The sequence below is a fragment of the Nuphar pumila genome, chromosome 7 (assembly GCF_984573655.1).
Source record: "Nuphar pumila chromosome 7, dmNupPumi1.hap1.1, whole genome shotgun sequence".
Taxonomy (NCBI): domain Eukaryota; kingdom Viridiplantae; phylum Streptophyta; class Magnoliopsida; order Nymphaeales; family Nymphaeaceae; genus Nuphar; species Nuphar pumila.
The window spans coordinates 99,042,122-99,057,673 of NC_143255.1; the positions used below are offsets into that span (position 1 = coordinate 99,042,122).

At 36.2% G+C, this 15,552-nt stretch overlaps 1 protein-coding gene across 4 annotated transcripts; it reads right to left on the bottom strand.

Annotated features, from left to right (window-relative positions):
• Positions 1-93: 93 nt before the first annotated feature.
• LOC149832603 (uncharacterized) lies at positions 94-9,324 on the bottom strand. Of its 4 annotated transcripts, none has more exons than XM_090012525.1 (4): positions 9,183-9,319; positions 8,438-8,459; positions 1,457-1,532; positions 94-1,028 (listed from the first exon to the last, which is right to left on the bottom strand). In XM_090012525.1, the coding sequence occupies exon 4, from the start codon at positions 1,022-1,024 to the stop codon at positions 299-301; it is 726 nt and encodes a 241-aa protein (XP_089868651.1). In that variant the 5' UTR covers positions 1,025-1,028; positions 1,457-1,532; positions 8,438-8,459; positions 9,183-9,319; the 3' UTR covers positions 94-298. The 4 variants fall into 4 exon arrangements, with proteins under 4 accessions (XP_089868651.1, XP_089868650.1, XP_089868649.1 ...); XM_090012524.1 differs by having other exon boundaries at positions 8,438-8,492; positions 9,183-9,314; XM_090012523.1 differs by lacking the exon at positions 1,457-1,532 and having other exon boundaries at positions 8,438-8,492; positions 9,183-9,324.
• Between the last annotated feature and the right edge of the window lie 6,228 nt (positions 9,325-15,552).

Here is a 15,552-nt window from a genome sequence, read left to right on the forward strand (position 1 = left end):
TGAACTTCAACATGGCACTGTATAACCACCAGTGGCATATGCCAAAATGTGTGTGTGTGTATGTGTGTGTGAGCAGGTTTAGAATCAATCTTTGATTGGAAGACTAGGAGATTAAAAGAGTTTGAAGTGTTAATATCATAATGACTGAGCTGTAAAAGTTTATACCTAATCAGCCACGACATATAACAAGAAAAGAAACCTGCCTACCCAAAACATGACTGGTTCAACAGATAAGAATACTGGTATTGATAAACCGAGCTACTCCCCAACAATGACAAGGGTCACAGACAACTCCACATCAGCTCCTTGATCTAGATGCCGCCCGGCTTAGTTCTTCTGGTGTAGAGGGGAACAGTTCCACGTATCTTGATCCTATCATCATCTTGTCTTTGCTCATGGCTTTATTTGAGTCTGAAGCAGAGGCAAATTCCACAAATGCTTCGCCAGTTGCTTTACCATCATACCTAAGAGCAATATGTACATTAGCCTCAGTCAGGTCAAATTCCTGGAAGAAATCTACAATCTCTGATTTTGTGACTGAGAAAGGTAGGCCTCGAAGCTTCAGAATTTCAGTATGCTCCATCTGTTCTTTGTCAACGGATCTTTTTGAGTATCGAGGAGGGCTACGATAGTCGCTGATCCCATCAGAATTCACCTCATCAGCAACTGCATTGTAATAATCTTGCTTATTGCACCTGAAAACTTCAATGTACCTGCGGCCCATATTTTGCCTATCCCTCTGTAGAGCAAATTCTGTCTGCATTGATCCAGAGAACACAACAAACGCCTCGCCAGAAAACCGCCCATTTTTATTGACCAGAAGAACATCAACAATATCCAAACCAGCAAAGAACTTGAACACATCTATATCACTGCAGTCGAAAGGAAGGCCTCTCAGACGGACCACAGGAAAAGGTTGAATATGGTAGCCACTACCCATTCCATAATATGGGTTAGCTTCCATCATCCTTGGCCTCTTTGAACCAACCTCGTACCCATTTGAAAAACCCCCAACTCCAAACATGGCCCTTAAGTTGTTTATAGATCAACAACATTGAAAGTAAGTATGCATGACATTACAACGAAGCAGAATAACATAACAAAAAGTTCAAAACTAACCAAAAGGCATATTTGATATGGTAAAAGCGCAGCACAAAGAGGGAAAACACGGAAAAGTTAATAATCTGAGGATTCTGAGCAATTTACATAAGCAAGCAAACTCAAAGTTTAAAGTAACAATGAAGATGCTACAATAGGGGCAAAAATAAATGCTAAAAGGACTGCCACTTATAATCAAAGTAAAGAGAAAATTTTGGCTCACCAGATTCTGAGCAATTTAGATAAGCAAGCAAACTCAAAGTATTAAAGTAACAATGAAGAAGCTACAATCGGGGCAAAAATAAATGCTAAAAGGACTGCCACGTATAATCAAAGTAAAGAGAAATTTTAGGCTCACCAAGAAAATCTAGTACATTTGGATCAAGCTTTTGCCGACTCTATAGCTTCCCACCGTAAATAACAAAGCACTGTAACTGAAAAAAACATATTGCTTCTATATAAGTTCTCAGCAATTTACTGTATGATTCAATCTGTGTTCATTCAACCTGGGGGGGGGGGGGGGAAGGTAAACAAGTGCAGACCCAGAATGTGTTTGACCCGTGGTCACAGATATCGGCGATATTTTGAAAATATCGTGATATGATGGAAAAACTATATTAAAGGTAAAATATTAGAAATTTATATATATCGTAATATCACAATATTATCAATTAGTTTTCCTTTTTTATTTATTTTTTACATTTTAAATATGTTTTTCTTCTTTCTTTTATTATTTATGTATTTTTTTGTCTAAACATGAAATTTTCTTACTTCTTTATTATTTTTTATTTTTTAAGTCCCGAGATTTATCATCAAACCAATAATAACGTGAGAAATAGCCTTGCCGAGGAATAGCCGATACCGATATTTGTGACTATGGTTTGACCTCACAACTGGATGCCGGAGCATTGCAACAGTATTTATTAATTTCACTACAATGAAGATTTATAATCAAATCGTGACTTGCTTTAGAAAGCTCAAGAAAAAATATGAAAGTAACATAAAAAACTATTAAATCTTTCCTCAAAATCTCTGCATTATCTACATTCATTTTCTAATCAAGGTTTTTTTTTCAAGGTTGTACGTATTGAGGGTTTTTTTTCAAGGTTGTACACGTATCGTAACATAACCCACATCAGTCGGGCCCAAAATAAGATAAGTATCATATCGGAAGAAATTGTCAATTTTGAAAAAATAAAATAAAAAATCTAAAAAATAATAAAAAATAACAAACAAAACAATGATAAAATGCACAAAATGCAACCATAAAATCACATGTAAGCATTTATGTCTCTATGAGCTACATAACACATCTTCAATCATCAAATCTCACAAGAACAATGCAAAATAGTAATAACTCACTTCTTTGGGTGAAAAAGGTTTTTTTACCTTTGCACACTTCGTTGGGTGAAAAAATGGTAAAAATGCACTCTTACTTAATGAAATCACGAAATCCCTCTTCCCGACACAAAGACAGGCCCTCAAAACGGTTTTACGACTCTTAGGGTTCGTGGGAAGCTCTCTAGTATGTTCGATACGAATAAGGGTTTCGGCCCCTCAAAAGCCCTTTAAAACCCAAAAACTTAAAACCCTATTTTTGGCCTTTTTAAAGTTTGTTGATACCGTCTTGTACGATACATACGATATACACTTGTATCGAGATACGAGTGTGTATTGTATCATGCCCTTGCATCAATATGATACGAACAACATTGGTTTTTTTTTCACATTAGCCCCTTTCTTGCCATTTCCATATTGCTCCCTAGCTTTTGAACCATTATTTTCAACATAGTCCTTTCACTAACCATCATCATATGCAGATAGGTAAACAAGGAATTACCATCATGCCCCTCCCCTCATCACACCAACCCACACCCCGTACCCCATTTTCCACCACTCGATCAAACTCTATAAAACACCTGCCATTGTTGGTTTTTCAAGGATGGTTCTGTATTATAACATTAGTAGCTCTCATAAGATGTTCAACATGAAGATGGCCTTGTCAAGGAATTAGATTGAAGGATTAAACTCCAAACTTCAAGAGTTATTTTCTTGGTCCAACACTGCACAATCTCCAAGATACATGCTATGGTGCCCACAAGCCTCTTTTCATTTGGTTTCTAAGACATGGACAATACACTCAAAGACTGTCATGCATTCATAAACTTGGAAACCCTTTTCAAGTAGAATGACAATGCATCAAGGATGCATATAGAGTCGGCTATCTTAAAGCTTCAAATGTTGCCTATTTTATGTAAACATTCAGGAAGTGTATCACTCTTATGAGAAATCCATGGCAGCAATTTTTTTTCATAGACCTTAAAAGAACCATTTAAAAAAATGTCACCAACTTAAATACATTTTCTTAAGAAATTAGAATTCCAATCTTTCACTTAAAAAGATTGGTCTATACCACTGCCAAGGTTCATACACTAGCTGTTGGCACTTAAATAGCTAGTCTACACCTTACCAAAACACATAATTACTTGCTCTAAAATGAAAGAGTTTGTCTTTGTGTTCTATCTTTCTCCCCAGCTCTAAAGAGAGCACTCAACACTAAGTTTGTCTGTTTAGAGCTTACAAACAAATCTCACTGTTTAAAAACCTAACCTAAGTCAACCCAATGATAGCCCGAGCACATATCTCTCCCCAACTCTAAACAGACTTCTCAATGCTAAGTTTGTCTGTTTAGAACTTACAACTGACCTCACCGATTAAAAATCTGGCAATTAAATTCAAATTGACACCTAACTGTTACGGATCCTTTCCTGCCCCGGGTCTGACCAGCCAAATCCTCCCCAGCCAGGACCCACCCAGCTGGAGTCCGGCTAAGTTGGGACTGCACAGTGGAAGTTTTCCTTTCTCCCAAGACTCCCAGAGAAACCTGCTTAGGCCGGGACTATGGTGGGACGCCCCTCCTAAAGTCCTCTTTAGGATGAAACTGTGTGTATTTTTATCCTTTTGTAAATGTATATATAGATGTATTTTGCTTAGTTTATTTTCAATGAAGTTTATTCAGAAAATTTTCTAAGCTTCGTTCTTGATTCATGTTCTTGTTCTCTGAGAGAACGTATTTCTCCCTCACCTAGCTTTCACGCCCGTCATCGACTCAGTGGGAACATCTTTTCTCCCTCCCTTGTTGTCGACCCCCATCCACCTCAGACATCCTTGTGCAACCGTCCAAGAGAGACGTCTCTCTCTTTCTCCCATCACTGCACACCCCTCCCTTTTCTTTACCTTTTTGTGTTTAAGATGCACCCTCTCGAGGCCCTTTCGTAGAACCGTCCTCCATGGGAGTTCGAGTTCTAACACTGATATCATAGTAGGTTTTCCTCGGACCCCAAAGATGTTTTTGAACTTTTGCAACAAGGGCCCAAGCCCTTCACGTATCTGCCCGTTCGATTCAACCGCCATCAAAGGTGATCATCACCAACTGCGGCTACCAATATCCGGATCTCCCCTCCGAGCGATCTCTTGAGATCAATGTTGCATCTGTACTTCCAGCAACAAAATTTTCAGATTCTAGACTTCTAAATCAAGTATTTATTTGTTAGAATCCGATATTGGATCACTCCTGATCCGATGTCCGGAAGACCGACCTCATTTTGCTTGTTTTCAGGAAAGTTCTGCACATGCCTACAACCCAGTCTGATTTTAAAAGTTCATGTTTCTATAGTTAGACAACCTTAAAAAAAAAATACCCTAGTTAGTCCTACCTTTCCTAGATCGAACCAATTTACAGATCATGAAAATCAATTTTCGATCTATAGATATCGCGTTTTTACCAGACCCTGTCAGAAACCGCGCCTGGATCCTGACCGGTTTCCGAGCGACTACTTCCAAAAATTCCCTAGGCCAGGTCCAATAGCCAAAAATCCTAAAAATTTAACCGTAGGAGTGTACACCTATTAGTTTTCAGACCCAATCTACAAATCCTAAAAATATGTTCGGACCTCTAAGATCCGGTCAAATCTTTGGAACCTGTCAGAGCCTGAATCCCAGACTGAACATGTAACATCCTGACCAGTCCCGAAAATTAATTGTTTTCAAACTTCTAAAAGCCCTAAAAATCCCCCAAAAATTTGTTTTATGTACCTAAAACCTCCCACCAATCGACAAAGCCCAAAACCAGCCATAAAACCTACCCCAACCTTCTACACCACCCGAACTTCAGACCAACAATGGCATGTCCCACAGGTAGCACTTGACTTTGAGGGTGCAATCAAGATGGATTCATTATGATGCAAGATAGATGATGAGATAGATTCAATGTTGTGCAAGATAGACGATGTCATGCAAGATTTGGCGAAGAGGCTACGTAGATTCGCTAAGCAAAGAAAAAGAATGAATCTGGATTGGATCGTTTATTTTGTAGATCTTCCGTCATTCTTTGCGGGATCATGTGAAGATTGACAGAAAATGTATCTAGTTCTCCATGATACAAATCTTACATCATTCTTCGAAGAAGGCATAGCTGAAGTACAAAACGCCCAATAGCCGTTGTGGGTACACCAAAACGGAATCAGAGCTTGATTCAGTTATGGGAAAAATGAGTATTGATATGACCTTGCCGATTGTTGCCTCTATCGAGCAACAAGACCTTTTTCAAGACCCAAATCCAATTCAAGAAGATTTGGATCCAAACTCATGTCTTGAATCCAAGTCTCCTATATTGGGCCCTCCTAAACCCACCTAGACCCTCATTCCTCATCCCTGAAACCCTTAAAATGGATCTAAAGATTAGCTTGTTAAATCTCATCCCAAAACCTCCCCATATCCGATTTTAAAAAATAAATCCAAACTCATCCCAAACCCATATTATTTAACCCAAAGGTGCTCCATATCTTCAACTCATCTGGACCAGATCAAACGCCTTCAAAATGGATCTATATTTTATGTCAACCAGTCGATCAAGGTCTGTTTGACCCGTTCCACTTTGGAAGCCTCTTGGTTGGATCAGAAAGAATGTTCATGGCTTCAGTACACATGTTAGAGTAGATCCTACTTGGTTAATTCAGTTTATAGAGCAGCCCAAAGATCTGGCTACATATTGTGGACCCATAACCCACAAGGTGAAGCGAGATTGAAAAAAGACGAGGAGGACCGGCTAACAACTCAGTGCCTAAAGTTCTCGCCTTGAGGGCAATGTGAGTTTGAGAGGGGTGGTTTCTTACAGACCCTTTCCTGCCCTGGGTCCAACCAGCCATATCCGCCCCAGTCAGGACCCACACAGCTAAAGTCCAGCTCAGTTGAGACTGTGCAGAGAGTCCCTTTCTCACAAGACTTCCAGAGAAACTGACCCAGATTGGAGTCCTGCCTAGAATGGGATGCCCCCCTTAGATTCTTCTGTAGGATTGGAACTATGTATTTTTACTCTTTTACCCTCTTGTAAATCTATATATAGATGTATTTTGCTTAGCTTATTTTCAATGAAGTTTATTCAGAGATTTCTCTAAGCTTCGCTCTTGATTCGTGTTCTTGTTTTCTGAGAGAACGTATTTTTCTCTCGCCTCTCTTCCACGTCCATCATCAGAGAGAACGTCCTTTCTCCCTCCCTTGTCGTTGACCCCCCATCCACCTCACACATCCCTGTGCAACCGTCCAAGAGGGACATTTCTCTCTCCCCCATCGTTGTATGTGCCACCCTTTTCTTTACCTATTTATGTTTAAAACGCGTCCTCTTGTTGCCCTCTCGAGGCCCTTTTAAAGAACCGTCCTCCGTGGTAGTTCGGGTTCTAAAACTAACCCAGCCCACCAATGGATTGATCAATATCAAGACTCGGCCAAGACTTACCTGACTCAGTAAAGCCATATGTCCATTCAACTATCACTAATATATATTGTATAATTATGATTTGTTAAAACCTATACAATTACATATATAATTCCATTTTCTCTATAAGAACAAAAGGGTGAACATACATAAGATACACATACACACAATAAAGGTCACATAAGGCAGTAGATTAATTGACTCGGCCTTGTCCCAAGTTAACCATGGCCAAGTCTCGAGTCTCTAGGTATTCAAATCATGACCATTCAAAGTGGTTAATAAAATTGATTTTATATTAATAACCAACTTGTTGCATGCATATCTAATTACGAAAACCACATAAACTGTCATTAGCCATTACAAATAGGGATAAAGATGTTACCTGGACACTCCTACAACCCAACCACATTCTTATCCCACACTTGGCAACATCGGAACCAACACTAACATTTCTAAGTTCTATACATTTCAATTTGTAATTGGTTAACTGTTCAAATCTTCCCTACATTCTTTGCTTTAGGTTTTCCTTGGTTTGATTAAAAATATTTCTTGTGCTTAATTTTATTAAATTTGCAGTGAAATTATAACCCCATGATGTTACAATATCAAAGAAAGAATTATATAAAATATTCTAGTTTTTTATGGTCTCACGTATTTCATTATTAGTTTGACACTTTTTTTTGGCATTTCAAAGTTCATGCCTTAGGGGAAACTTGGATGAAACATGGAAAAAACCTAGCATTTTGAAACCCTGTAATGAGAAAGCATAGAGCAAAACCCTTTCTCTGAAAACCCTGGAAACCTAGTTTTACTATTTGTATGACAAGCAGTTAACATGGTTTTTAATTTATGCAAGATACATTTTTAGTGTAATTTAACTCTCTCTCTCTCTCTCTCTCTCTCCGTATGTATGTATCTAGCATCAAATTGATAAGGATCTTGTATATCTCAAACTCCTAGGGGGAATCTAGTATTGTTTAATAGGTTCATTATGAGTCATAATTTCCTTTTTCTTTTCAAACCAACACAAACATACAACAAACTGAGTTAATACAAATATACACAAGATAAGGGATTACTCAAACAACTGAGTAACTTTTTGAGGATTCTTTAGTGGTTGTTAAGAAACATACTTTTTTATTCAAATTTCTATAAAAATGTGATGCTAAAATAGGTCTGTCTGTGGTAGGAGGCACAATCCCAAACTCGTGATTATATCTTAGTGTTTTCTCATGTTGAGAAACCCTTTTTAGATAAGGTGTAGTAGAGAATGCTAATGTGGGCATTCAATCACTATACTTCATGAATTCATTTTGTAAAGCAAATAATAAAATTAAAAAACATATATCTTATAACAATGTACAAGCCTAATTGAAAGAAGGAAAGCAGATACTCATGACATTAACATATGTGATCATCACATAAGTTTCAACAATAAAATATGTTTGGATATGTCAACATGAGATCTAGAATATATTGGTTCAAGCGGTAATAATAAAACACACATTATCTCACAACAAAGAGTTTGAATAGGCAGACTTTGGGCTTATTTTTTCGAGCATGTACCTTTCTTCGAAGCAACAAGTGCCTGAAAATGACCAAAAGAAAAAGGAATCACAACCTGTGAAGAGAACAAACTTCTCATTATTCAACCTAGCATTAGATGATAAATGCATAAAGTTTATAGAATTATATCAAGTAGACAGTTAGCGGTATTTTATTGGATCAAGCAAGTGCATAACAACAACGGAATCCCCCGGCAAGCGTTGACCGAAAACCCCCTTTCCCCAAATCTCAGCCATCGCCGAAGCGTGGCTAGCTCCGACCATATCCAGCCGAAAAGCGAGTCCTTGCTGAATGGAACGATCACCAACTTCACACAATTTCACGTTTTTGGCCGAACTGAGCGAGTCCTTCCCAAACCTGGTCCAGAAGTCCCAATTCTATATGGATTTCTACAGATGTTCAGGAACTCCAATATTGGAACCCAACTCAGATCTCCCGGAACACCCAGAAGAATTATTCCATTTCAAATTGACATGTGTCCGATTCGGTAATGACCCCAACCCGTATGTGATCTCTCCGGAGGAGCACGGCCGGAGAAAGGGCCTGCAATCGACCCCCTTTTGCAGCCAGAGAGAGAAGAGAGAAAACACAGTGACCGGCACTCAAAAGGAGGCTCGACCCGCCTTTTCAATGGTAAGAGAAAGAGAGAGCTGAAAAAGAGGGGCTTGCCGGCCAGAGCGAGCGAGCGAGAGAGAGAGAGAGAGAGAGAGAGAGAGAGAGAGAGAGAGAGAGAGAGAGAGAGTACCAGATGTAGTCGGTGGCGGTGAAAGAGGGGGGACGGCCGGTGCCGGAGAAGCGTCGTCGGCGGAAATGTTAGGGTTCAGTGAGATGAGAGAAGGACAGGGGCAGCAGCACTTCAGGAGGAACGTCTCTTGGATAAAAAGCTTTTGTTACAGATATTAACGAATGCCTTCGTATATGAACGAGATTTTGCAATTTCGCGTCAATATTTTTATTATACCGAAATAAAAATTCATTTGTGTTCACGTTATATTCAGCGGCGCTGCATCATGCAGCACCACTTACAGCCACTCATCTTGTCTTTTTCGGGATGGGCGTTGTTTCCATCTCGCCAAATGCTGAGACGGGCGGCTGTCGGCGGCGTATAAAAAAATGTCCTCTATTCATTTTTCAACTAAAAGATGCTGCTAAAAAATGTTTAAAGCTAATAAGTACCTTTTACCTCACTTGCATTTGAGGAAGAAAATGTAAAAAAAATAATAATTATTGATTGAGCATTTTGTTCCATTTTTACCAAAGGAAATCCAAAAATAACGACATATAAAAAAAAAAAAAGGAGGCCGAGCAACTTTTGTCCCCCCCCCACCCCCCCAAAAAAAACAAGTCTTTTAAGAAATTTTAACTAGGTAATAAACGCTTGGAAGCAATAAAAACTCTTATAGGAAAAAGAATTTTTGTCTAGGAGAAGTCTTGATATGATATTGTTTTTGAAAAGAAAAATTTTCACTTTGGATCGCATTAGAAAAATAAAATGAAAAATCTTAAATAAATGAGAGAGAGGAGGAGGGGGTGGTGGTGGAGCTTCTTACTCGGCATGGCTTTTTTGAGAAGTGAGTGATGTTGGGTGGTGGTGGTGAGATGGATAATGGTGATGGTAGTGATAGAAAATCATCATGGGGGTGACGGTGGTGAAGCTTCACTGATGCTGTTTTTTGGGATGAGGGGTGGGTGGTGATGGATGGTAGTGATTGATGGTGGGGAGGGCGGTTTTTGAGAGGTGGGCGATGGTAGGTGATGGTGAGATAAAGGGTGGTAGTGAAGGATCATTTTTTTTAGGGTGGGTGATAATAAGTGGTAATGGTGAGATAGATGGTGGTGACGGATGGTGAAAAATCATCACGAGGATGATGGTTTTTCGAGAGGTGGGTGATGGCGAGTGGTAGTGAGATGAATGATGGTGGTGAGACGGGTGGTGGAGGAGTGGAACTTACCATTTTCTCTAGGTATAAAACATTCCTCTACATTTTTTCATGGAGGAATGTTTATCATCAAAGGTATATATATATATATATATATATATATATATATATATATATATATATATATATATATATATATATATATATATATATATATTTTTTTTTTTTTTTTAAAAATTAAGATTTTTTCTCTTATTTGAAAAGGTTAAAAAAATGGTAAGAAATTTTCATTTTATTTCACTTTTCATACATCTTTCTCACTTTCAAATTTGCTATTAAGCCATATTTGTTTTGGTAAGACGTAAGAAAATAGTAGCTTGAGAAAGTAAAATACATGGTCAATCTTGTTATCTATTTTCACAAGATTCAAAACAAAAAAAAGGCAAAAACAATCACAGCTGGCAATCACAAACACAACTTTTACTTTTTCACGTTTTACTAATCTTGAGAAAGTATGGTGATTGTGATTTACAATCACATGTTATGAGAATCACATGGCGTTGCAAACATGCCCTTAGCTACCGTATATACCATTTGGTGGAGCTTCACATAAAATTCTGAAAATCAATAAATATTTGCAGATAAAAATAACATTAAATAGCTTATCTCACAAGTTCAACGATTTACAAAAAGAAGGATGTGTGTGGAACTCTTCTTTTCCTTAGAGGGCACTACAGTCTTCTTTTGATTTGTTAAGGTCTATAATCTTGGAGTGATTGGTTCCTCCTACCAGTTATTCAATTTTTGATTATTTTTTTGAAAGTCTAACCTTGCATATGTGATCTACATTGTTTAACAACAATCAACTTTTGAATCATCTAATTATAATATGTGAACAGGATTTTGTGAGACTTAAAAAATCAATGGTCCAAATTTTTTTATAAATTTCAAGGCTCATAACATCGTATATTTGTTTCATCAAAACAAATGTGATCCAACAGCAGATTTTTAGCAAAGGATCGTGTTGAACACACATGTGGAGTCTGAGATGCAAAACAAGACTTGGAATATTGAAAATCAACATTGCTCACAATGTATGAACGGTAAGAGAAACCAATTCCATTATAATCATGTCTTACTATGACAAATATGAGAAAAAATGCAAGATATACGGATTGAAAAATGCTTTTTGAGAATATCAATGAATAGTAAGTCAAGAAAATGCAATTTGCCAAGATCTAGCTCTTACATCATGCGTCCTGCTGTTACATACATAAAAAGAAATTCAAGATATGCATATCTAAAAATGCTGCTTGAGAATAACAATGAATAGTAAGTAAAAACAAAAAGCAAAGCACCAAGAGCTAACTCTAAACCAATACATATCCTTCTTTGCTGCCTTGTTTAACCAAAAGGGTTGTTTATGTGCTAGTGATATCCATAAAAGAACAATTGGGAAGAACATAATCCTCATTTGGGAAAGCTTAGCAACACGTAAAGGAGCACACACATAGAGAGAAATGGTTCTCTCTATGTTGTGGTCTAATAGCTTATAAATCTTTACTAAATCAAGAGTGCTAAAAAGTCACGCACAAAGACAAATACTTCTTTTACAATTAAAAGTAAAAAGGTATATCATTAAACAACTGAAAATAAGAGCATATTTTTTTGGCATAACTTAACAATGACACACAACGGGTGAACAAGTTAAAAGGGCTAGTGTTTGCTACCTTATTAAGGAACCTTTGGTAAAAAACTAATGTCTATTTTTTTAAATTCTTCTGCACATCTGACACTCCAAATGTGCTCTACATGTTTGGTCAGTCAAAATGAGTGCTTATGTTATTCCAACGTGTAGGTAAGATTTTGTAGGAGTCAAAAATTCAATGGCTTGGCTTCCAATGTATCAAGATTTCAACCTTTAGAAAACAAAAAATTAAGCATATTGTATGACTAATTTGACATGTTTCCCTAAAAACCTTATAATTTTTGTTATTCTCCTGATGTTGAAAATTGCAAATACCCAAATTTATTAATTAGGACTTTTTTACCCTTCATAATTATGAATTAACAGGTTATTGCAATAAAATTATACCGCTCATCATCTAGTGCAAACTCTCACTTAAATCCAGAATCTCATGTTTTCTTATGTGGACCTCATGAACTCGCATAAATTTAATTGCAAAAATTCAATAAAACTGAAACCACTAAAATTACAAATATCTTACTTAGTTGCATATACGTCACAAATTTGCATATATATTGTGCGAACAGACACCACTAAAATTGCAAATATCTTATTTATTCACATAAATATGTGTGAGGAAAATTACACTAAACAACGTAAATATCCGTAATAAATATTTATAAATTTATTATATATATGTGAGTTTTTTTATTATTTATAGAGTTCGTGAATCATATATAAACTTGTTTTTATACTTAGGGTTTCTTCTTTTCGTTTGTGTATGCAAAGAACTTCCATGTACAACCCCCTCCATTGTTCCTCTCTCCTTGCAATGATTTCCATATAATTCAACGTTGCATTCCACATGTAATAGCCCTGGGGTGAAAACAACGAGTTTATATATGATTTGTGAACTCCGCAAAAATATGAAATATCACATATATGCCATAAATTTATAAATATTTAAGTATGATATTTGCGATGTTGCGTCGTTCATTTAAATTAAAGTGGAGGTTCACACATATGTTTATGTGAATTCATGAAGTATATACAAATAAGTAGGATATTTGCAATTTTAATGGCTTTAGTATAACTAAAGGTCGCACATATGTTTATGCGACTTCATGAATATATGTGAATAAGTAGGATATTTATGATTTTAGCGGCTCCAGTCTAACCGAAGATTCACACAATATTTATGCAACTTCATGGATATATGTGAATAAGTAGGATATTTGTGATTTTAGCGACTTCAGTCTAACCGAAGATTCACACAATATTTATGCAAATTCGTGCAGTATATGCAAATAAGTAGGATATTTATGGTTTTAGTGGTTTCAGTCTAACTGGAGGTTCACACATATATTTATGTGAATTCGTGAAGTATATGTGAATAAGTAAGATATTTGTGATTTTAGTGGTTTTAATTTCACCAAATTTTCATAAATAAATTTATATGAGTTCGTGAGGTCCACATAAGAAAATGTGTAATTCTGGATTTAACTGGGACTTTGCACTAGCTGACAAGTAGTACAATTTTATTGTAATGACGCATCAATTCACAATTGTGAATGGTAAAAAGGTCTTAACAAGGTTGGGCATTTGCGATTTTAGACATTGGGAGAATAGTAGAAATTGTAGGTTTTTTAGGGAAACCTGTCAAATTAGATCTATAATATAGTAATTTTTTGGTCATAAAATTATATTTTTACATTAAAAAAATACTATCCAAGAATCAATTCATACTATTTTGACTATGTTGAACACATCAATTGTGTTAGATTTGGTCAAAGCAACCTCTCACTATAAGTTTGAATTAAGAGGTTCCTTACCCACAAGAGTACCAAACAATGTTTTAAAACCCGGTGACTCATCATTTGGCTCATCCTTGAGTGACTCGTGACTCGTCTGAGTCATGTTAACTTTATATTTTATATAAAATATATAAATATATGTATATATTATCTATATTTTATAGTATTTTACCAATATATTATATATAATATACATTATATGATATTTTTATAATATATTTAATGTATGATTTTATTAATACATGTATAATCATATTTTTATATATAATATACATAATGTTTATATTATATTTTATATAATATATTATATATATATGCATGACTCGGCTGAGTTTTATTAAAGCCAGGTCACACCTGTTTTTTGACCTGATGACTAGGCAATCCAGTCCGAGTCAACCTATTCACCGAGTCAACCCGGCAAGTTTTTAAACTATGGTACCTAATACTTTTTCAAGTTAAAACACCTGTTTTACAATATTCTTATCTTCCCATCTACGAAAGACCTCGAGTTGTCATTAGTGTCAAATCCTAGTTATCTTAGCAACCAAATGCACTAGCTCTCCTTCCGATTCAAAGTATCTGTTTCTCGAAAGCATACTTTATTTTTTCTTTCCAAAAATTTGACCGCAAAGATTCAATTATCATCCAAATCCATAACATACAATCAGAAGTTGCAAATCATCACCAAGAGGATTTGTATAAAAAATAATTGCAACATTCGCACACATCGGAATATCCAACAACCAAGCGCATGGCATGCTAACATGAATCAAAGAAAAAATCCTATTTACATATAAAAAAGATCATGCTTTCTTTGATGTTTTGATAAAAATGCATGACAAAACTTTGTAACCTCTTGAATGTTGTGATAAATGTTTATTAGTGCATGCATAGTGACAAATAACAAATCGTCTCCACTCGTTCCCAAAGTCATCCTCATCTTCATACCCCTTACTGGGATTTCATTGATGCAAGTTGTTTTGATCAAATCGGACTCCATAGATGTGATTTACATCATTCATTTAGTGAAGATAGACATCTAAATCACTGAAATCAGACTTCTTTAGATTTTTTGGTGACTCAGAATCAACGGTTGACAAAACACAATTTTGTGATTTAAAAAATTATAATTTTTTCATAAAAAAAAAGATCCAAGAGTTGATTCTTATTAAATCGACCATGTTAAACCCATCTAGGATCAGATTTGTACAAAACAACTCGCATTATAAGATTTAAGAGGGGTGTGAAGATGGGGGATGGCATAGGGGATGAGTGAAACCGAACTGGACAAATAACAACGGTGTTTTTTATGTTGCAATAGTGTAAGAATTTGGCTGGGAGATATTTTTCAATAAAAATACCATATTTTTCAATAGTGTAACAAATCGGTTCAGTTAGAACATGTGGCCCAAATCCAATCTGTTGACATCGCTATTTGAAATCAACTATGACAGCAGTTGGTGTTGAGTCCATTTAGTTGAACTTGATTTACTAGTTAGCAGTTCAGTGGTGATGCACACTGAACATGACATAGTTACCAGTTGGCTAATATCAGGAGCATGATTTCCACCAAATATCGTGTTCATGTTTGTTTGCAATTCAATGGTTTGGCCATCATCACATGAATAAAGCTTGCTCTTGTTTATATATATATATATATATATATATATATATATATATATATATATATAGAGAGAGAGAGAGAGAGAGAGAGAGAGAGAGAGAGAGAGTTGA